Source organism: Gopherus evgoodei, chromosome 6 (genome assembly GCF_007399415.2).
Source record: "Gopherus evgoodei ecotype Sinaloan lineage chromosome 6, rGopEvg1_v1.p, whole genome shotgun sequence".
Lineage (NCBI taxonomy): Eukaryota > Metazoa > Chordata > Testudines > Testudinidae > Gopherus > Gopherus evgoodei.
Window position 1 is genome coordinate 124,626,369 of NC_044327.1, and position 24,076 is coordinate 124,650,444.

Consider the following 24,076-nt stretch of genomic DNA (forward strand, 5'->3'; position numbering starts at 1 on the left):
GGGTCAAAATTCAAAATGATCTGGACAAATTGGAGAAATGGTCTGAGGTAAACAACATGAAGTTCAATAAAGACAAATGCAAAGTGCTCCACTTAGGAAGGAACAATCAGTTTCACACATACAGAATGGGAAGAGACTGTCTAGGAAGGAGTATGGCAGAAAGAGATCTAGGGGTCATAGTGGACCACAAGCTTAATATGAGTGAACAGTGTGATACTGTTGCAAAAAAAGCAAACATGATTCTGGGATGCATTAACAGGTGTGTTGTAAACAAGACACGAGAAGTCATTCTTCTGCTTTACTCTGCGCTGGTTAGGCCTCAACTGGAGTATTGTGTCCAATTCTGGGCACCGCATTTCAGGAAAGATGTGGAGAAATTGGAGCGGGTCCAGAGAAGAGCAACAAGAATGATTAAAGGTCTTGAGAACATGACCTATGAAGGAAGGCTGAAGGAATTGGGTTTGTTTAGTTTGGAAAAGAGAAGACTGAGAGGGGACCTGATAGCAGTTTTCAGGTATCTAAAAGGGTGTCATCAGGAGGAGGGAGAAAACTTGTTCACCTTGGCCTCCAATGGTAGAACAAGAAGCAATGGACTTAAACTGCAGCAAGGGAAATTTAGGTTGGACATTAGGAAAAAGTTCCTAACTGTCAGGGTAGTTAAACACTGGAATAGATTGCCTAGGGAAGTTGTGGAATCTCCATCGCTGGAGATATTTAAGAGTAGGTTAGATAAATGTCTATCAGGGATGGTCTAGACAGTATTTGGTCCTGCCATGAGGGCAGGGGACTGGACTCGATGACCTCTCGAGGTCCCTTCCAGTCCTAGAGTCTATGAGATCCAATGTGTCTAGTTTTTCTTTGGCCAACTATGACAGAAGAGTTGTGATTAACACTGTCAGAAACCTTCTGGGATTTTTCTTCTTTTGCCCCGCTTCAAATACATTTGGAGGTGTACGAGAACAGTTCATTCTCTGCTTCTTCATTTCACTTAAGCCTTATGTTCCTTCAGTTTTTAGGTGAAGCTTTATCTTGTAGGATCTGACTTTAGCCCTTAAGCCGCTTGGGTCTGTGTTTATGCTTGGCACAAAGCCTTTTTTAGTGAAGAAAGGGCAAAGCAGGTCCGAAATGCTGCCCTTCTGTTTTGGTAGCGTTCTTGACAAGAGTTGGAAGGGGAATGGTTTTCCTATCCTGTGAACATTTTCAAGATTATGCAATATGTTCCATCATGAATGATAAGTAAAAATCTCCAAATTTTATGAACTGAAAATTCCCTCCTCTCCAAATATTTTTGGTCAAGTGAAACATTTTTTCATAATTTCAAAACATTTTAATTTTGACCATTTCTTTAAAATATATATATATTTTTTTTACTACAATCGGTGTGCATTTGGAAATAGTCACTTTGAACTAGAACATTGACTTTTTTACAACATTGAAACAAAACATTGATAGTTTCCAAACTTTTTCTCTCAATTTTTTAGTTGAAAAATGTATCTAAACAGATCCCTTTTCTGCAACCAGTTTTGGTTTTGATGAATCGGCATTTTCCAACAAAAAGTTGCATTGAAAAATTCTAGACCAGTTCTCTTCTCCACTCATTTTGAGCTCACGTAAATAATCACCCTAAGGTACAGTGCAATAGAGAATGTCAGTGCCATGTCCAGGGAATATCCCACAACTGGCACTAAGGTCAGTGCTTCATCTGGTTAAGTAGGTCAACCAGCTGTGGAGACTAATCCAATGGGAATCTTTGACTTGGCTGTTGTTCATTACCTCTGCTGTCCTGATAGAACGGTAGAGAGAAAAGATAACAGTACTGCATTTGTCACAGTCTTCCTCCAAGTTCCTGTTCTTCCCTCTGCTGCCCCTTGTCGGATGTGTGGTATAACAGAGGTAAGATGGATACATACTTTTGTGTTTTTCATTGGGGATTGTTATTTTTCTGTTTATATGATGGAGAAGATGGTGTTAATGGCCAACACAAATATCAGTAAATCATTTCCCTAGTCTGATAGAGGGAAAATGTGAATATCTTAACTGCAATCTACAATAAGGAAAAGACAGCAGACTGAGAGATGATAAATTTAATAAGTATTTTAACAATTTATATTATGGATTTAATTATGGGATTTGGGGGCTTAGACAAGACTTATGTGATGCCAAAAGAGTAAATCAGTCAGTCAGTCTTTCTGTTGCATTTACAAACAAACTTCTTCTTGATTTTAACCACAGCTCATTACAAGGTTCTTCTCACAGTATTATTGTTCTATTATGACAGCATCCAAAAATCCTAGTTGGGTTTGGGTCCTTATTGTCCTACTATGCAAATGTAAAATAAAAAAGTCAACTCCTACAATATAATTACTATGAATAAACAACAATTTGTTTCAAATTAGTATCATATACACCCATTATGGTTACCTGAATGCATTTTATGAGGCTCAGATCAGGAACAAATATTTCCTCCAAAATAGGATATATATAGCCTCAACCCTCATAGCACAACACCTAGTTGTTGAAGACATGAATTGCTGGTGTGTGTGTGTGTGTGTGTTTGTGTTTGACAGGTAGTGCAGAAACTTCTAATTCATGTGCTTTTGAGATCAGTATGTGCAGCTACATTGGGGATCACAAAGTGCCTCCCATTTGTATTGGCTAATCACCAGTGGGTTTCTGCTCTCTTCTCTTCATTCTCAGGTAGTAGACTCGGTTGGCTTCTGGGTAAGTGACTTTGCAGAGTGGCAGCTTGTAGATTGCGGAGTTATTTGTAGTTAGGAGCAAAAAGAGAAGTGCAGAGAAGCAGAAAGGCCAGGTGCAGGCTGGTAATCCAATCTGGGTAGGGGAAAAAGAATGTGTTGACAGAATTTTATATCACATTTTTATTATTTCCTTTGCTTAACTCTCCAGCTTTTAGTCAGAAGCCTGAGAAGTATGTACTTCCTCAAAGAACAATTTTGACAATTAAGATGCACTTTGGGATTCCTCGTATCTCCTCCCCGATATTCTCCCCCAAACACACTCATATCCCTGCCCCTTGCTGGAGGCACAGATAGCAATACAAAACCAGGCAAGGTTACAAGGGGAAAAAAGGGAGCAAGTTCCAGTGAGACTCTAAAAGCCTAAAATTAAATTGTTACAAAAATGTATCTGACCAAGATTACTCTAGGGTCCTTGTGACTCTCCAACTGCATTCTTCTAAAAATGAGGACACTGGGTCCAACCATCCTTTTCCTGATGCATCCTTAATTCAGGTGTATGTAACAGAGGCTTCCTATTTATACAGGCCTTCTGCTCTAAACCACTCTAGATACAACGCATTAACAAAGAAACCAGATGGGTACATTTTAATATGTATATATGAAATTGCTGTCTTTAAACATTCATATATTTAAAGCTACCAAATCTATTGTCTTCAAACTTGTTTTTTAGATCTTACTGGGGAATCAAAACTAAAGCCAAGCATAGTTTGATGGTTCTAGTTTCAGCTATTTGAGTTATATGGGCATACATTTTATATTTTTACCATATATTAACAATCCCTGAATATGATTGCAACAAACTTTTAAAAAAGATTGGATTGAGACAAAGCAAGGAAAAATTGGGAACAGATAAAGAAGATATCAGCCTAAAGGGAGTTTATCTGGGTAGAATAAAAGTTGTATCTCATTCCAGAAATGGTTGGAGTTCAATCATATACACAACAGCACACAGAGGATAGCATGGCTTGAAGTTCTCTGAACTCCTACTGTCAGCAGTAGAGTCTAATCTCACAATACACCAGACAGAATCTATACAATAATCCCTACTGGCTTGCAGAATTCTTCCTCCATTGCTGTCAAAACTGTCATTGTTGTAATGCAGAAGTCTGTGTTCTGATATTATGACAAAACCAAAATTCATATAAACTTACCACGCACAAGATATTAGCAAGAGCTGCTCCAGCATAGGCACAAAATAATGCTGTGAAAAGAACAAAGACTATGAAACAAGTTAAAAGTTGCTCAATGAAATTAGCAGAGGCAGCCACTCTCTGCAACTACACTATAAAGTAGTTACTGCTTACTTATTGCTAGCAGGCATAGGATTAGAATTAGAATTCTGGTTCAGGAGGGCTACTAAATAGGATGTCCAAATCCCACGTGCAGGTGGTTTATATTTGTTCCTGTATGAAGTCGCTCTGACATTAAGGCTAGTTTGGCCTCATCTGCTCTATTTGCATGGATGGTGAGTGAGCATTTCACCTCAACAAGCACATTTGCAGGGGCATCTTTCAGAAAAATTCTGCTGGGGGTGGGCAAGGTTGTGTTTAGGACTTAATATGCAATTATATTATGCCCTGCAAAGTCTTATGATACAAAAAGTGGCTGACATAATGGATCATATAGATCAGTGGTTCTCAACCAGGGGTACGTGTACCCCTGGGCATACGCAGAGGTCTTCCAGGGGTACATCAACTCATCTAGATTTTTATTAGTTTTACAAAGGCTACATAAAAAGCACTAGCAAAGTCAGTACCAACTCAAATTTCATACAATGACTTGTATATTCTGCTCTGTACACTGAAAAGTACGTACAATATTTATATTCCAATTAATTAATTTTATAATTATATGGTAAAAATGAGAGAGCAAGCCATTTTTCAGGAATAGCATACTGTGACACTTCTGTATTTTTATGCTGATTTTGTAAGCAAGTCATTTTTAAGTAAGGTGACTTAGAGGTATGGAAGATAAGACTCCTGTAGTCTGGAAAGGTTTATAGACACTGATATAGACTATGAAAGTCCTGGGGGAGCAGAGAATTAAGTTGGTGTGGGGAACTGGCCCACTGGCTCCTTAGCAAGTGACACTCCTGGTTGTATGTAGTTTATGAAGCTAACACACCTTTATTTGCTATGTACTGAATGCTTACATTTGCCATTTTGCTCTTGCACTTGCTGCAACTTGTAACAGAGGAGACATACACGCTGTGCTCTCTCATGGAGAGTTTACCTTTTTTTTCTTTCTTGCTTTTGTTTTCCTCAGGCTAAAACAAAAGTGTGGAAATGGACTTGTGTGCACAGATCAGTTGCTTGAACATCTGACTGTGGGTGCAATTATGCAGATTATGCCTGCAAATTCATGGGTGGATGTGCGCGTGCTTTTGCCAGCATGGCCACAACCCTGACACTAAATCTGCATAATTCCCACAGCTATTCTGTATGCTTTGGACTTCTGCTTTCCCCATCCCATCAGATACATACCACAGGCAAGTGCCAGCAAATGTGTCTGCCAGGTAAGAGCATAGTACATGCCTCCGATTGCAATGCAAGCAAGCACAGAGTTGTAACTCCCCAAGCCGAAGTAGAGCCTGTCAAATGGCATTGCAATGGTCAGTGCTGTAAGGCAAAAGGCACAGTTTATGATGATATCTAGCTATTAGCCAAGTTTTAGATCTCAGATATCATTCTTTACAAATCCCTTGGCATCAACACAGAATTATTTTCCCATTACATCTGCACTAAAAGACAACTGTTCTCAATCACACCATTGCCAGTATGGAAGAAATAGGCTGAAGTCAATGGCTATGCTTATTCCATATCTATGATGATGTAACAGAGCCCAGAATTTGGACCAGTCCTTAAGTTCTCACTCAGGTAAAACTCCTAAGCTCAATGGGCGTTCTAGCTCAAGAAAATTAACCAGTCCCTGCACAATAGTGGCCAAGGCAGCAATGGGGAAGCAAGCAGGACTTCCTAGCTGATATCCCATGGCCCCCAAGCTGCCAGGGATGCTGGGACCCAGTCAGTCTCCACCTACACGGGCTTTCACCGGCAGGACAGCAACTCAGGATCTTTTCCTGGGTTGGCCTTACAAGAGCTCCTTGGAGTTCTCTCACCAGCCTCAGCACCATCAGCAAACAGGGCAGCACAACCTCTGGCAACCAGCCCATCCTGAGACATTATCAGCTCTGATAACTTGAATCTGGATGCTCATATCACCACTTGTTTGGACTAATCCATTTCCCACTCTGATGCCTCCATTGGCTTTCTTGTTTGATTCCCCTTCTCCCACCCCTTCCTCTCCTCACCTTCCCCTGTAGGAAAACCTACTGAATCATTTGGATTAAATACTAGACCTGTGCAACCATCCCAAACCAGATGAAATATGGAAAAAAACGGCCTGAGTCTTCTGCAAAACACTTATGGGTCCAAAGCACAACACAAACTTACTGCCATCGCTGGATAGGTACACATTTTCCAAGATGGGCATTGTGGATTAGTCTTGGTGACAACTGGTCATAGAGCTACAGCAGTTGTCCTTGGTAGAACACAAAATCTTGCAAACCCATACACAATGAATAGAGCTCTTGTGGAACTCTATTCTTTTGTTCTGAGTTTTGCCTTCGCCATATTGGGTTTGAATAAAACCTAAAATTCAGATCCAAGCTCAGGGATGTGACTGCAAATCAAAACCATGTCCAGACCCATGCAAGCAGAAGCCACAAAGTGTTGGACAGAACTACGTAATAACTGGAGCCAAGGTTCTGGTAAGTGTAAGAAATGACAAAAATAAGCTTGGTAAGTCATGGTCATCGGTTCGTACCTGCCAGCGTCCCCACTGCTGATCCAATTGCAGCATGCAAGCAAATGAGTGGAGAAGAGATGAGTAAAGCAACCAGGAAGATGCCACCAGTCCAGGGGTTATCACAGCCATACACCTGGCCGACGCCGACTGGAATGGATTGTAGCAGCTGCAGCATTGGTTTGAAAAGGACACATTATTATATTGTAACCAAGGCAAAATGGCAATTATTTCCCAGTGTCTATTTGTTAGAAAGCCAGGGGGTCAAAGTGTCAAACTGTGGCATTACAACACAAACAGGAGACACTTCGCCCTGAAAAGAGGATAAGGCGTTTCAGTCAGTACTAAGTAGCAGCTGCCCTTAGTTATTTTAACAATAAAATAAAATGAAAATAGACTTTCAACTATTATATGATATCCTATTATGACATTTCATTAGTACTAGTGCATGTTATGCACTACTGCTATTCACATGTTGTGAAATAACGTACAAATAGAAATAACATTTGAAATGAAATTTTTGAATGCTTCCTCAAACAAGAATGTCCAGAAATGAATTTCTTCATTTTTAAATAGTTTTTTTTTAACTCCAGGAATGTTTGGCAAAAATCAAAAACATTTTTCTAAGTGATTTTATTTAGATGAAAATGGCAGTTTTTTTTTTAAAAAGATATTTTGACAAACATTTTCCAACCAGATGTAGGGGACATACTGTGCAAAACCAGTGATCACATACCCCATGGTCTAGTCATCAGCAACTCTGACAGTTCCCCTGTGACGATTCTTTCTGCAAGCTAATCCCACTCCTTGTGCATGGAAAAGGACCACCCTTGAGGAGTATCCCTATAAAAATGCAGGCCACATCAACTGACCAATCATCCTTGCCTCAGAATATCTCCTCATAGCTCATAACAATGGATAAAATGAAAGATTCCAGGTTGTAGGTTAAGGAAGAACCAGAATTGTCAGATAATTTTCAGTCCATGCTCCTGTGATGGAATGCACCCCTGTATTCACATCCTACATAGCTTTGTAATATCTGTACAAAATATGCCTTGTGAGGGATCATTTGAAAACAAATAAACTTGCTGCTCAATATCATAGTGAAATGTGTACAGCAACATTATATGTAAAGTTCTGAACATAAGCTGAATTCATGACTGAAATGAGTTTACCAGACAAGTTGGGGGAGTGGATAAATGTGTTTCCCAAAGACAAAGGACAAGCTGATGCCTCTAATCAGGTGTCATCCAAGTTGATAGGCAATCCCAAGTCAAGTGGCCATTCTTTGGCAAGAGAAGGGGAGCAAGAACAAAGATTTGCATCTTAGCAAACAGCATGGAACCTTTTTCACCTTCAGACTTTGACTCCAACCTCAGAGTGGGAATGAACTTTACCTAGGGGTGACCCTTAGGAAAATGCATCTCAAAGAGTGACTGAGCAATAAAAGTGACAGGCAAAGACATTTCCAGTTATCTCGTCCTATACATCTCTCTCCTTTTGACCTAAGGAGAGAAAAGACATGGATGCTGGACTTTGGGAGCAGATGCTGGGCAATGTTACTGGAAACGTGGTAAGAGACATTAACTTAAACCAAGTCTTGTTTGTTAAGTTTAGTGCTAGAAACTTTTTTTCACATCACCATTTCTGACTTTAGTGCCTTACACTTGTCCTCATTTAAAACCTCTCTCCTTGTTGTTAAATAAACTTGTTTTATGCTTCAATTAAAACCAATCCAGTGTGGTGAATTGTTTGGGTAACTTCATTTATGGTTGCAGACTGTTGTCTATTGATCCCCTTAGAGGGGCTACAGAGGTAATATGTCCTGGACTGTCCAGGAGATGACTAGACAGTATAGAATATATGTTTGGGGGGAAATCCAGGACTGGGAGTGTGTTGGGTAACTGCAAGTGGTAACCAAGACTGGTGAAAGCCAGTGCGTGACTGATGTGTGGCTGGCTGCAGCAATACACAGACACTCAGGGTGTGACCTGCATGCTGGCAGGCTGTTTGTGAGGGTCTCAGCTGGGAGCTAGAGCAGTAAAGCATTGCGAGGCACCTGATTTTGCAGGGCAGGGGTGACACAGCCTCTCGCTGGTCTGGATTGCACCCCAGAATATCATAGCTCCTTCTACAGAATGTGAGTTTCCTCCCAGGTATGTGTTCAGTGTCCTTCTAGAATTTGGAGCATGGTGCTAGATACTGTAATCATTCCTCCGATTTTTAATTAAATAAAACTAGCAAATTTGAAAAAAAATATTTGAAAAAATACCCAGAGTTTCATCATTCATCTACTGAGTCAGCATAGCTTTATTAGGTCCCCCTAATATCTTCTGGAATCCTGGAAAAAGAGAAAACCAGGGAGCATTCTTACCCTGACTCCGAACACTATAGCAGACATGCAAGAAATGAAGGATACATGCCTGCTGATGGGGTGGGGGGGGGGAGGGAGGAAGAGGAGGCTACTGCCCAGAGCCTGGATGATTTAAATGAGCATCTAGTCTGACCTCCTAGGCCACAGAAACTTGCCCACCTACTCCTGTAACAGACCCATAACCTCTGTATAAGTTACTGAAGTCCTCAAATCATGGTTTAACAACTGAAAGTTACAGAGAATCCACCATTTACTCTAGTTTAAACTGGCAAGTGACCCATGCCCCAGACTGCAGAGTAAGGGATAAAACCTCCCAGAGTCTCTGCCAAACTGACTCAGCAGAAAATTCCTTCTTGACCCCAAATATAGTGGTCAGCTGCTGGTGAAAGGTGTCCGACTGACAGTGTCTATTCAACCACAGGACAAGCACAGTTGAAGTGCAAGTTTTCCCCAAGCTGCCCCCTCAACTTGCCTTAGATCTGGTCATGTGAGGCCCATCTCTAAGTAGAGGGAGTAGTTCAAAGTCCGTGGTCAGTTTGAATCCTTAGTCTTTCCACTGAAACCACCAATATTGGGCATCATGCTATTTTGGTGGAGGTTTTTTGTGAAGTGGCTACTCCTCTGTTAAGAACTTGGCAGAGATGACCGATTCATTTTATGAGTTGTTGGATATTAGGAAAAACTTTCACTAGGAGGGTGGTGAAGCACTGGAATGAGTTACCTAGGGAGGTGGTGGAATCTCCTTCCTTAGAAGTTTTTAAGGTCAGGCTTGACAAAGGCCTGGCTGGGGTGATTTAGTTGGAGATTGGTCCTGCTTTGAGCAGGGGGTTGGACTAGATGACCTTCTAAGGACCCTTGCAACCCTGATATTCTATGCTCAGGAAGTTCAGATGCTATTAACCTGTGCTATATTTGAGCCTGTTACCTAGAGGCGAGAGCCCTCGTATTTATCTTCTGCAAGGGTGTGGACTATGTCTCCTTTCTTTAGTGGACCTTACCAGTGGCACTTCGATTTCAGACCAGGTGATATTGGGCACTGATGTTACAGGCTGAATGAGCGTTGTAGGGAAGAAGAGGTTGTAGTGTCCAGTGGCAGACAAGTAAAGAGACACAGCAATGTTGAAAGGCAAGGTGAGAACAGGAAGGTCCCATTTCCTGAAGATTGAACCTAAAGCACTGGAAAGCAGTGGGCTGAAAAGAAGAATAAAAAGAAAGTTTCAACTTGTTCATCTCAGCTGGAATGGTGAAAAATATCCCCACCATTTCAGTCCAAAGTCCCAGTGTAACTCGGAAAACTCCAATCTCCTTAGGAGACTTCAAACAGTGAATCTCTCACACCACTTTAACCTACATGATATAAGCACCCACAAAATGCAACCTAGCACCATCTTAAGGCATGATCCCCAGATGAGCAACTATAACCAATGGAAATTGATGTTGCTCAGCACCGCTTCAACCAGGCCGCATTAATTTTTAAAGTATTATTTGAAGCACAGGTTTCCTTCTTATAAAAAAGTTAAATTAGGTTTATTCTTGGCATGTAAAGCAGTGATGAGTGAGCCACAAATTTTAGGAGATCCATCACTAAGAAGCACACAAAAGTTTGGATGCTTAATATAACCTTGTCCAAACCTCTTGGCTCAGGAAATTAGGCAACAGATCTCACAAGAAGAGGATTTCTTGGGAGAGATTTCCAGATCTCCTGGTTTCCAGTCTAGATGAATATATCATACAAACAGTCTTTCTTGTGGCATATTGATAATTCATCTCCCAGTCCTGACTGGAATCAATAAATCTAAAAGAATGTGGAAAGTCTAGGCCAGTCAGATCCTCCACTAGTGGAAATTAGTGTTTCTCTCTATTGGCTTCAGAGCTATGCCAATTTATACCAGCTGAGGACCGAGCACAGTCAGCTTCTGCTCTTAGTTACACCTGTGCAAATCGATTGAAGTTAGCAGAGAGCTCTATGTAGCCCATATTTAAAAAAATAGTTAACAGGTGAGTTTGGGTGTTAGAGGGATTTTCAGTTGGTTGCTGATTTTAACCAAAAACATTTGGCATGTCTAAAGCAATATCCCATGTCCCCTTTTGTGGCTATGATCAATGAAAAAGATGCATTGTACTATAATCCCTATTCAATCTCAGATCCGGCCATTTCTCTTAAAAGGATTTCAGTTATCAGTGCAATGTTCAGAAGACTCCTTTGATAGAACTAGTAGGAAAAAAAAAAAAAAAGAGGTCAGCGCTTTTGTGAAAAGTTTGTTCCATTTTCTTTGTTGAAATGCAACATTTCTAATGTTTCTCCATAGCTCTATAACTGATTGAAAAGTAGGATCGCATTTTCACAGAAAGCATTGCTCTTTTGTAAACTGAACTTTGAAATTTTGACAAAAATGTTGCTGAAATGTCAAATTTTAAAATCTTTCAAATAGCTCTGTGGCAGATACAGCAACCCAGTAGCTTTGGGGACCATTGTATTACATTTAAGAATCTGTGTGACTGTGTTCTGCTCTGTGGGGCAGGGGAAAGTTTACCACGGCTCCTCCAGAAACTAAACACAGTGAGGGAAGATTAAGGTGGGTCACTGAAACAGTAAACAGCTCCAGTGCCACAAGTGCTGGCTTCCTCCAGGTGTGCTCAACCCCTCCGCTCAGCCTCAGACCCCATCCCCACAAGCCTATTTCCCCCAAGCCCCTGCCCCACCTCTTCCTGCTCTTAACCCTTGGATGGGAAGGTGGTAGGAAGGCAGCAAGGGCGACGAGGGAAGTGCTCAGCCCAGGCGAGGCAGTGGGGGCCAGGGGCGATAAGGGGGTAGTGAGCCCAGGGATGGAGCCCTGAGACTGGGGAATGTAGCCTGCTGCTGTTCAGGCAAAGCCCAGAGCCCAAGGCCCTAGGGTCAGAGCCCGTGGCCTGAGCTCACGGCCGCCGCACAGCCAGAGACTTCTGCCTGCCAACCCAGGGCTGAAGCTGGAAGTTGGAGCCCCACCCACTCAGACCAGTTGTCTGCTCTTCTGGCATTTGACTCCAGAGGGGGGCAGGGCCCAACTCCTCCTGGTGGCCCAGGGGAGGGGGTGCTGCTTTGTACCCTCCCTGCCAATCACTGCCCAGGAAGTTGTGTGGCCACAAGAAAAGCCCCCGGTGGCTGCATTTAAGAAACACTACAACATTCTGCAAAATGTTCTGGGTTTCAAGAGATTAGTACAATGAGACCTTCATTTATGAAGTCTCTAGAAATAAAATATGGAATAATCTTGCATTGTAAGAGGAGCACAAGGCAACACAGATTTACGTCTTATTAAGACAAGCCATTAAAATGCAAATCTTGAATTAATTTTGATTAACATTTATATTAAAATTGATTCTGTAACATTAAAAAACACAATTAAAAGCTAAATTTAATTTTAAAGAATACATTGCTTGGAATCAAGTGTACTTACAAGGGTTAATATTGTGGCATCAGTTAAAGACCTAAGAAAGGCAGGATCAAATTCAGTCCTATGAAAATCCACTGGGTCAGATTTAGTGATGCAAGTGAGCATAGTTCTACTGGTGGGCATGATTATACCAACAGTGAATTTGGTCCACCAACCTCATGCATTTGCACAGTTTATAAGCTGGGGAAGCATTTTGCCCATTTGCTATAATCCAGGGGTAGGCAACCTATGGCACATGAGCTGATTTTCAGTGGCACTCACACTGCCTGGGTCCTAGCCACTGGTCTGGGGAGCTCTGCATTTTAATTTAATTTTAAATGAAGTTTCTTAAACATTTTAAAAACCTTACTTACTTTACATACAACAATAGTTTAGTTATATATTGTAGATTTATAGAAAGAGATCTTCTAAAAACATAAAAATGTATTACCAGCACACAAAATCTTAAATTAGAGTGAATAAATGAAGACTCGGCACAGCACTTCTGAAAGGTTGCCGACCCCTACTATAATCAATTGTATAGGTTTACTAAAAACCATTTACATTTCATGCCAAAGCTCACTGCAAGCTATGCACATACAGGACTAACTCCTTCAAACAAACAAAAAAGTGCATCCGCCTCTGAGGTGCAATGTAGAAGCTGTTTAACATCCCACAGCAAAATGGCACCACAGTTTAGGACAGAGAGTAGCGAATATCAGAACTGAAACTATAGGGTGGGATTTTACAGAAAGAATCTGAAACTAAGTGCTTGAAGTGTTTGCAAAACTCCTGTTAGTATCAGTAAGTGTTCACTGAGAGCCATATAGGAAAAGAACTAGAAATGCTTAACCTGGTCTACAGAAAATAAAACCAGTATCACTTACCAAGCCATGGATGTAACAACAACTGGCAGGAGAAGCCACCAATAATAGTCTCCTTTGTCAGAGAAGACCGCCATGAGAAGTCCCACCAGGACTCCATTGTAGCCGAACAGTCCTGCTGCTATGGCTGATCTGTGGGAGAAAGACAATTGACTTGAAACAGTTACTAGAAAGCAATTGGCCCTGAAGGTACTGTATGCACTAGAGCTGCATCTCAGTGAATCACTCTTTCTTGTACTGAAATGCAATTTCCAGAGATCCTGCATCTAGCAAAGTGACAATATTGAGCTGGTGAACAATGTGACCACTCACACAAGTAACTGTGTTAGCACAATTGGTGCGATAGCAATGGTGTTGCTTAGTACCCCATGTTTAGAGGGCAGCTGAAAGTTCGTGGGGTACCCAGCACATTTCTAATACCTCACAGACACTGCATTGTAACAGAACCAGAAAATCTGAACATAAAAGAAATCTGTTCTAGATTGCACATAACCAGAAAGCTACTCCTCCTTGCTCACTAAACTACTTGAGGCCCAAAACAACAGACATGTTCCTCACTGATTATTTAACCTGAACCTTTGGGCCACAATTTTTCCCTCATGTAACTGCAACCAAAACCTGTGGAGAGGAAGGCTGGTCCAGTTGTGCAGATGCTGGGCCGAGACTGGAGACACCCAAGTTTTATCCTGTTTTACCCCAGACTTCCTGTGTGAAGTCAGGCAAATCACTTAGTATCTCTGTACCTCAGTTCCCTTTCTGCAAAAATGGGCATAATGGCACTGCCCTACCTCAGCCAGGTGTTGTGAGGATAAATACATTAAACACTGAGGTTCTCAGGTACAATAGCGGAGGGTAGCATTGGATCTCCAAGATAAAATGCCCGTAACAACTCAAACAACACGTCCATCCACTGGCTCTCAAACTGCTTTTATATACTTAACCTCACAGCCATATCATGATGCTTGTTATTATCTCCATTTACCAGATAAAGGAATGGAGATGCAAAGGGTAAGTGTCTTGCCATGTAGCAAGACAGAGCCAGAGCCAGGATTAGAACCTGAAGTGTTTATAGTGCTTTTAGTGTACTAGACTGTACCTCTCCTGGATTAGAGATTATAGGCCATTCAGCGCAATAAACATGGTTTATGTAATGCGAGCAAAAGCTTGAACTAACTGTTCAGCATCACCAAAGAATGGATCTGCTCAAACATGGGCCTTAGACACCACTAAAGGGCAGCACAATATTTTAAAGTTCAGTTGCCATTTTATTTAAAAATTCCAAATGCAAAGGCCAAACCTACCTGTCCTGGCTCAGAATAAGTGCCGTTAACGTCGAGACAACTGTTCCTGAACAGCCTGTGAGCGTCCACCAAGGATTCTGGATCAACAGTCCAGCTAGAATAAGTAACCCACTGAGCGGGTTGTTGACAAACATCACCTGGGATATTCCCCGCAGGACCCAGTCAATAAACTGAACAACTAGAGGTTTATCTGAAGGAGATCAAATAAAAATTTTGGGAATAAGACATCATTCCAGTATGGCTTTCTTGAAACACACTTAGCTTTGCAGGATCTGCTTCCATTCTGTTGCCAGCAATGTATCAACAAGACTGTTAAACTTGTCTCTGATTTATTGGTGCCTGGACATATTTTGCATCTGGCACATGAAAAGCTAACTGAGATGTATTGCAGTTGGTAGAGTTCACCACTATCAAGCACTTGGTCAGATTACTAAAGGAAAGTTTATGAAAGTCACAAATAGTCTTTCTTACAGGGCAGCTAGCATAAGGATTCCACTATACATTTAATGAGAAAACTAAACCACTTCTGTGTGTAACTCTGTTGCCGAATGGGTTGTTTCTTACTAACGTTTCCTCGTTTTAACGAGGAAACGTTAGTAAGAAACAACCCTTTTTACTATAGAAAAAATGCAGACAGCATGCTGAGGCATAGATTTCATAGGACATAAGACAGATTGTTAAAGGTATTTAGGCACCTAAAGAACAGATGTCTAGTGGGACTTTCCAGAAGTGTCTAAGCATCTACCTCCCATTGAAATCAATGGAAATTAGGCACCTAGATACTGCTGAAAACCCCACTACCCCATAACGTCATTAGGTGCCTAAATGTTATTAAAAATGTGGCCCTTCATGGCAAGACATATTATGTACATCAGCACAAGCAGTACTGAACTAAATCTTTATTGTTGACACTTCTGTCCAACTACATGTTGGCCCACACAATCCTTTAGTTCCACATTTTCAGAAAAAGAAGCCTGAGGGCCAAACACAATAATATTTACGCTGCTCTGCACAAGTGTGCAAGGAGCTCACAGAAAATACCAACTCATTGCTTATGCAACTGCAGTGACTATTGTACAAAGAGGGGAGATTAGTTAATTTATCTTATCCTTTTATCTAAAACCAAACCACTGAAAACATGCCACAAAGCCTCCAAGTTGTTCATGCATCTACTATATGCAACTTCATATTCCTATTAATACTACCCCTGACATCTACTTCTGTCCATCATGGTATACCTACTGGTTGTATTTTGTTCCTAAATGGATGGTAAGCTACTTGAGACAGGCACTGCTTTTTATTTTATGTATGTGTAACCCACACACCTTCTGGGTGTGGTGTTCTGGCCCAGCTAGTGGCACTGAGAGAGGGACAATGAGTCTGCTTAACAGCCCGTTAGCTTTTAGCTCATGCTGTAGAGGCTCGTGCACTAACCTCCAGAGGTCCCCAGTTCGATCTAGGCCACCGGCAACCAGGGTCTGTTGGTGTTACATTTGCACAGCACTCATCACAATTATTATTGTTTATTAATTACTGGTATTGCAGTAGCACCTAGCAGCTCCCAGTTTGGGATCAGGGCCCCATTGTTCTAGGTGCTGTAGCCACTTGTTAACAAGAAAAGAAAGGCGCTGTTCCAAAGAGCTTACAATCTAAATTAGTTCCCCAATCCTGATGAGTCCTTCTGTAATATAAATAGTAATAGCACATGGTTGTTTAGGTGTCTAAATGGCCTTTTGCATGTGCAAATGCCCAATTTGTGTGGGCAGTCATGGTAATGGCAAGATTTTCCTTTCCGAAAATGAAATGCTTAGTCAAAAAAATGTACATTCCAAACGCTGAACATGCCTCCAAGTACACAAATCTGGGAGTTAGATGGATTAATGCCCAATACATGCACCCAGAAAATGTTAACATCGCTGTTGGTGTAATGAGCTGGTTGTTATGTATTACCCATGGTGCTTTTCAGATAACCAATGGCTTTACCTTTCAGCCAGTCTCCACACGCTTTCATTTCTCCTGTTAGATATCCAAGTGTTTTGCAGATTCTCCTTTTGCCACTTCCCACTGGCCTCTGGTCTATTGTGCTCCTTTCATTGTACATCTTCGTTTCTCCGTTATTATTGGTTCTAACAACCTCACTGTCTTCCATAGCTTAAGGAATCGAGGAAAGGGAACAATGGATTACAACTCTCAAACTGTTCTCAGATGTTATTTGCTTTCAATCTCCTAACTTGTGAACCAGCAAATTTCTTCTGTACTTAGGGAAAATCCGTGATACTCTTTTTCATAATGAGTAGTTACTTACCCCTTGAGAAGCCCCACTGAAGTCAATGAGACCACTGGCGGAGCGAGGTGCTACCCAACATGAATATGGTGTGGCAATCTGGCCCTTAAAGAAGGGAAGGAGCAGATTGGCTGGATGACTTCATGTTCCTTGGTAGATGGGCACATATATCATTTACTGTGATGACTGGACAGTAAAGAGTTGGGAGGTTTAGTCCAGAACAAGCCCTTGAGATGTTTAAATGTGATTGAAATTTTGAGTTCTTTTTGCTCCATTTCCCACTTGCTAATGTAACCTGCATCCCAACTCTGCTTTCACCTTTGCACCCCAAGTCAATCTTTCCTTCCCTTCACTCTCAGTTCTCTCCACTTATTAGTAATGCTTTTGAGTAAGTTCTCAGGCACAGCAATGCCTCCTCTCGTGTAACCCACTGATAGGGGTGTATTTCTGGCCCCCTTCTGTGTGTGATCCACAGAGATTTAGAGTCTGTTCCAGCCCCAGTTAAAGATCTTTAGCTCAAGATGTAGCAGCTCCTGCATTTAGCTCTGGAAGTCCCCAGTGTATCACCTAATGTGGTGGCTATCACACTAGTTTAATGCTCGTGTCTAGAATGTTCCATGGTTTATTCCCTTTAGAGAGAGGAGCTCCAGGATGTGGTGATTCCCTTCTCAGGCAGCCTGCTCATTAGAAGGGCCATTAAAGCTCCAGAGAGGGATATAAAGGCTTGCTGCGGGTTGGTAAAAGAGGAAATACATCACAAAGAATTATGAAGCTAGCTCTTGTTTCCATCCTTAAACCCATGTCCCAGGACTCCAAGAGAAGACCTTAAATGTTTAACTGTTAAAGGCAGAATATTGTTAAAGTTAATGAAGCCAATTCATTCTGAATTTTTGAAGAGTTTGAAGTGGAAATCCCTTTCCCTGGTTCTCAAGGCTCAAACGGAAACATTTGCTGTGGACGGAAACCTGGACACCAAATGGAGATTCAGCTACTAATATCAAACTCAAAGGCATTTGGAATCCAGGATGAAAAGGAGTTAAGCTAATTCTGAAAAGCAGGTATTTAAATCATTATTTTGCATCTATTTTCCCATAACGGCATGAGTTAAGACCAAAAGGCCTAGGCTGGATTTTCGTTGGACTGGTCACAATATCAAGAACATTGCTTGACTGACAGTAAGATTGGATGGAAGAATGCAAGAGATTATATATATTAGAAACACAAGCAGAGTTCCAGTAGTTCCCTGTTTGGAGAACAGAACTGCAGGCTTCATCTTAAATCAACCCCTCACTGCTAAACAGAGTAATATCACTGAAGCTGGACAAAGTTTTTCTGATTTGCTGTGCATGGATGTCTTTTTGCTGTGCTATCCCTGCACAGCATGCTGCATTTTGGTACCTTCTGTGTGTTTTGTGTGGCTTCATATGGAGACCATATGAAAAACAGAGATTGCACAAGACAGGAGGATGGCCAGGCCCAACGACATCCAAAGCGCCTTCAACAGAGATCCTACTGGTGCAGTTAGACCACCCTGCATTTTTCTGGGCAGCAATACCACTTCCCATTGTTTTAGGAGAACTGATGAAAGGTGCCACCTCCAGCTTAGCAGTACTGGAGACAGACATCCACTATTTGTGCAGAGAATGCGTTAGATACAGGAGCAGCATCAGCCATTCTGTCTCAGCTCTAGCTTGGTGTGGGGGATTCTGTCTAGAGGGCAGAGAGAACTTCAGTCTCCACAGTGCATGCAAACCCCGTCTCTCTGCTGACACTGCCAACCAGAATTGTAAATAGTGCCATTTGAGAAGATTATTGTGTTTTTTAAAGATAGATCTGTCCCCACTAGGAACTGGACTTCCATCCCCACAGTGGATTTCACATAGACCATCCATCTGCTAACAGGTGGAAACGACGTTAGGGCACTTTTCAGACATTCTTGGAGGCAAGAACTATATACCCCAAAACCTGTTTCCATCACCTTTGCCTGGACTTCAGCTTTCTACCCTGGGCCCCAATGAGTCTAATGCTGGTCTTGCTTGGTGGCACCCCTAAACCTGCTCACGGGACCTCCCAGACCGCTGGTTGAGGACCACTGATCTAGTACACTTCCCAATATGACCCTGAGGGGTCTCTCTTTTTGAAGTGTGTTTGATGAAGACTGAATGGAAGCTGCACATACCTGTTCTTTCAGCAGATCCCAAAGAAGCACACTTGGAGGGAGATCTTGGTGTGTGCTGGGCAGGCATAGTACTTAAACTCAGTGATGGTGGAGCTTAATGCCAACAGGGGAAGTGTCTGTGAAGAGAAAACTACTGGATGCATCACAAATATCACTCAGAGAACATCTGTTCATCCTTCCTGTCATTGCACAAGTGATATAAGCCATGGATAAGGAAGAGGAAAACATGCACAGCCGCACAGCATGTAATAGGTAGGCAAAGTACATGCTTAATTGCAGGCAGTGTCACAGAATCGTTAATTTCCTAATTTCGGCTGTAAAGCATCACACATCAAAATGCCCATATGTGCAATGTATGCTCAAACATCTGTTAGTGGAATATACATTGCACTGCATGTAATGTGCCTCCAGAATTATCCTTACCTCTGCATACAATCTTATTGGATATATGTGAGCTAAAACCTGTGTAAGAAATGTGTGCAGGGAATTCACATATTGGCTTGGCTTGTGTGAGGGCCTCTATGCGGCACACGTGGAACTCCTAAAAGGCTATGATGGTAGTGGCAGACTGGGTCTAAGCTGGCACATATTTTCCATAAAAACCTAAGAATGGTCTGACCCAGAATGGCTAATGGTACCTGTCTTCTGGCAGTGGCCAATGCACACATGCACATGCATCAGACAGAAAGAGCAGAACAGAGCAATTTATTAAGTGACCCATCCCCTGTTGTCCAGTCCCAACTTCTGGTAGTCAGAGGCTTAGGGACACCCAGAGCATGAGGTTGCATCTCTGACCATCTTGGCTAGTAACCAGGCACGACTCACCCCCACGACACCTCCTGCTGGTTGTCCTGGGAATTAGCTCACATTCCAGCTCAGAGCGCCCTCTGCAGGCCAGTGATCTGCCTTTCGGCTACTGGCCCCATGTCCCTCCCTGGACCCCAGTGCCCCTTTTTAGGTGGGGTTCTGCCCGCTGGCAGTAACCCCCTTCCTCTTTCTTAAGAGTTTCCCCTCCCTGGGAACCCCCAACCCTCTATCCCCACTTTGCCTCAGTGTCTTGGCAACTGCCCAGTCATTAGCTAGCCCCACGCCCTGGGACAGACTGCAGTATTAGCCTCTCATCATCAGCAACGGGGGTTGGACCTGCTGCCTTGGCCTACCCCTGGGTTGCACCCTACAACCCCAGTACCTCCTGGCCTAACTCTAGGCCGCAGCCTGGGGCTTTCCAGGCCCCAGCTCCTCTGCCTTTCCCCAGCCCTGCTTCACCCTAGGTACCTCATTTAGTTCCCTGCAGCCAGGCCCTTCCCTCTCTCTCTCTCTCTCTGAACACAGAAAGAGACTGCTTGGGCTCCTGGCTTCTCTGCCCTTATATAAGGGCCTGGGCTCAGTTTGGGGCGTGGCCCCCAGCTGCAGCTACTTCCCCAATCAGCCTAGTCTAAAAGGCTGCTTTCTCCAGCCCCAGCCCTTATCCAGGGCTGCTTTTAACCCTTTCAGGGCAGGAGCAGAGATCCACTTTGCTACACCTCCATGAACTTATCTAATTCTTTTGGGAACCCACTTATATTTTTGGCCTTCACAACATCCCCTGGCAATGAGTTCCAAAGGTTAACTGTACATTGTGTGAAGAAATACTTCCTTTTCTTTGTTTAAACCTGCTGCCTATTTATTTCATCTGGTAACCCCTAGTTCTTGCGTTATGAATAACACTTCCTTATTCACTTCCTCTGTACCATTCAAGATTTTATAGACCACTATCCTACTCCCCCTTAATCATCTCTTTTTCAGTTTGAAATGGCTTTTCATTTCAAAATTTCCTTTGATTCAGTATTTTTAAAAAATGAGAAAAACATTAAAAATGGTCAAAATTGAAACAAAATTTCATGAAATGAAATGTTTTATTTGATTCAAAATACAAATATTGTAGACTTCTATTTGCCAACATTTTCATTTTTGGTCTGACCTGAAATAATTTTTTTTAACTAACTTTTCAAAATTGCCAATGAACCAGAAAACCCTTTATTCACCCGGCTCTACTCTTTGTCCCCATTCACTATCAAAGTTTGTTGTGATAATTGGGCCTACAAATTACTCTAATTGTGAGCTCAACTGTAAAAAGCATCTGAAAGTTCATTAGATGTCACAAAAACCCATAACTAATGTGGATGGGAAAAGATTTGAAAGGAGACAGAAAGACTGAATTAATCTAGGTATATTTGGTGGACAAAATAATGAGGAGATGGCCTATTCTATCCACCATTCTCTTTGAGAGTCCTTAAGGAAAGAGACTTTGGGGGGAGTGTAGCAGTGAAGAAGAGAGGGTGGCTACTGGAGGAAGCTGCATTATCATGGCTGCCACCTCCATAGTCTCTATGGACATTGGTGCTAAACCTGAGGGATCTCCTGACCAGACTCGGCCACAGAACAGGATCCAGATGACATTACCACCCCTATCAGCTCTAGCGGAATCCTAATCATCACTTGAGATGAAACAGGATTAGACTTTAACAGCAGCAGCAGCAACATACAACAGCTCCAGCCTATGTCAGCTAACTTCTTCTCTGTACCCAAAAGGACAGTTGTTGCCATCTTTGAGACTTCATACAAGGGGAATTTTCCTTCTAAAACTCTCTCTCCAGCTAAAGGGAAAGGAAACAAGGGATGTTGTTAAAATGTAAACTCTATTTAATATTTTACATTTCAAATGCTTTAACTGTTTTTCCTTCTTTTCTGTATCTTTAAAAAAAGGTTACATGAATTTTTAATAGTGGGTTTGCCATGGTACTAAACAGGCTCAGGTCTCTATACCAAACCCTAAACCTTGTTTAACACTGTTTAATGTTGGATTGTGACTGGGTTATATCAACACCTTTGACCCATTTATTCCATCAAAATGAACACAACAAACCTCACAAATCCCTTGTGAAGACGGAATTTCAGCAAAGGGAGAAGAGAGGTTCAAAGTCAGGCTGTAAGTGAGTGGTAGAAACAAGAATACAACTCAGGGGTTGTCTCCAAGCAAACTTGTATTGGTTTAAAATTAAACTGGTTTTATTAAATGGGTGCAAACTTCTGTGTGGAGGCACATTTACAATGGCTTAAAACTGGCGAATTCACAGGGATGAGTGAAACCAATATAAGCCAGATTTGAATGGATTGAAGGGTGTCCACACATGAAATCAAACCAATTTAACTAAATTGGTTTTAAATCACACCTTCAGGGTATGTCTACACTACCCGCTGGATCGGTTGGTAGTGATCGATCTATCGGGGATCGATGTATCGCGTCTCATCTAGATGTGATACGTCAATCCCTGAACGCGCTCCTCAACTCCAGAACTCCACCAGGGCGAGAGGAGGAAGTGGAGTCGACGAGGGAGTGGTGGCCATTGATTCTGCACCGCGAGTAAGCGAAGTAAGTCAATCTACGTCAATCTAAGATATGTCAACTTCAGCTACGCTATTCTTGTAGCTGAAGTTGCGTATCTTAGATCGATTTCCACTCCCCTCAAGTGTAGACCAGGACTTCGTTAAACAGATACAACTTCATGTGTAGCCCTCAAGAATCCTGAAAGACCTGATCTCTGCTCTAATCACTTGACAGGCTGCCTACACCACTTTCTAACTCTGGATTTTCATGCCTCTACAAATGCTTTCCCACACCCCATCCACAGGAGTTTCATGCTTCATCCTTTCTTTAGCTGGGCTGCAAGGTTTCCAATTATTGACCAAGTTTGTTGTTTTTGAAAATGCTTATCCTTGGCTTTGTGGGGTGTGGGCACCACCATCGGGTGCCCTTTGATACTTATGCATTTAGCATGCAAGAGGATGATTTCATTTTTGCACTTCCATTAAACAAGTCTAGGTCCATGTGTCTACGTAAGGAGGAAATCAGGCCTCAGACACTGCTGGAGAAAGGGATATTGCATGGGGAGGGGAAATAGTAAATGATAAAAATATTTGTGGGTCTGCATCTCCTAATAATAAGACCCAGGAATGTGAATAGTATCTGAATATCAGCCTATTTATCCACCTCTAGAAAAATGCCAATGTTCAATGTGGTACTGGAAGTTTATTGCAAAGGTCTGTCTCTAATGCTCTATCTCCCTCTTGTGACAGCTTACAAACATAGCATCAGGATTGTTCATAACTTAATGACCTTCATTTAGCCTGGGGCTTGATATAAGCAACATAATTAAATAACTGTAAAACTTGTTAAAAAAACAAAACAATGCTCGATTTACAGAAAGGCTAATCCACCTGCCTCACCAGCCCTTCAAGGTAAAAGAAGATCAGGCACATTATAAAATGAGCAGTGTGATGTGGAAGAAGGAGCCAGCAAGTGAGTGGCAGGAACGCACAAATCCTATTTCTGCTCTACAATAGCTAGCTGCCTTGAAGAGTTTAAGGCTTTATTCCCAGGTCCAGCCATAGTCCGCTTAGCACAAGACCTGGGAGTGGAAGGAGGGAGTGTCTCTCTGTAATCTCGGGCTGGCCTGGGGTTGAGTCAATCCTTAGTACAAATTAGAGTATCCTCAACTACTGTAATCTGCAGTTGGCTGTTTATGGACCCAATAGCCAGGACAATCTGACAGCCAAAAACAGCTGTCGAGTAGGGACAGACCCCTTTTCTCCAGCTACATCCTCCACTTGTCCCTTATGCTGTAGGCACGTGTTGGTGGAAAGATCTGCTGTGTTTACACCCAGCAACAGTGTAAAGGGGCCAAACCCCAATGAAGACTCAGTCTCTTTTCATCTTGAGCAGTGGTTCTCAACCCATGGTCCGTGGCTCCCTGGGGGTCTGTGAGCCCTTTCAGGGGGACAATGGGGCCCCACCACTGAAACTCCAATCTCTGGTGCCCCCTGTGAGGCTGAAGCCGGGAGTGGCACGGGGCTGAAGCCCCATCCCTGGTGCCCCCACGGGACTGAAGCTGGGAGTGGCAATGGCCTGAAACCCCAAGCTCCCACTCCCATCCACTGAAGCCAGGAGCAGCAGGGAGCTGAAACCTTGAGTTCTCTCCAACCCTTCCGCTGACGCCCTAAGCCCATTGGCAGAGTTGAGGGGGCATGAGCCAAAACAA

At 42.4% G+C, this 24,076-nt stretch overlaps 1 protein-coding gene across 1 annotated transcript; it reads right to left on the bottom strand.

Annotated features, from left to right (window-relative positions):
* Positions 1 to 2,548: 2,548 nt before the first annotated feature.
* SLC14A2 (solute carrier family 14 member 2) lies at positions 2,549 to 19,042 on the bottom strand. Its single transcript, XM_030567645.1, has 9 exons — positions 18,999 to 19,042; positions 16,519 to 16,686; positions 14,536 to 14,725; positions 13,238 to 13,366; positions 9,936 to 10,128; positions 6,585 to 6,732; positions 5,243 to 5,377; positions 3,911 to 3,960; positions 2,549 to 2,832 (listed from the first exon to the last, which is right to left on the bottom strand). Exons 2-9 carry the CDS (start codon positions 16,682 to 16,684, stop codon positions 2,656 to 2,658), a joined length of 1,188 nt encoding a protein of 395 aa, XP_030423505.1. The 5' UTR covers positions 16,685 to 16,686; positions 18,999 to 19,042; the 3' UTR covers positions 2,549 to 2,655.
* Positions 19,043 to 24,076: the final 5,034 nt, after the last annotated feature.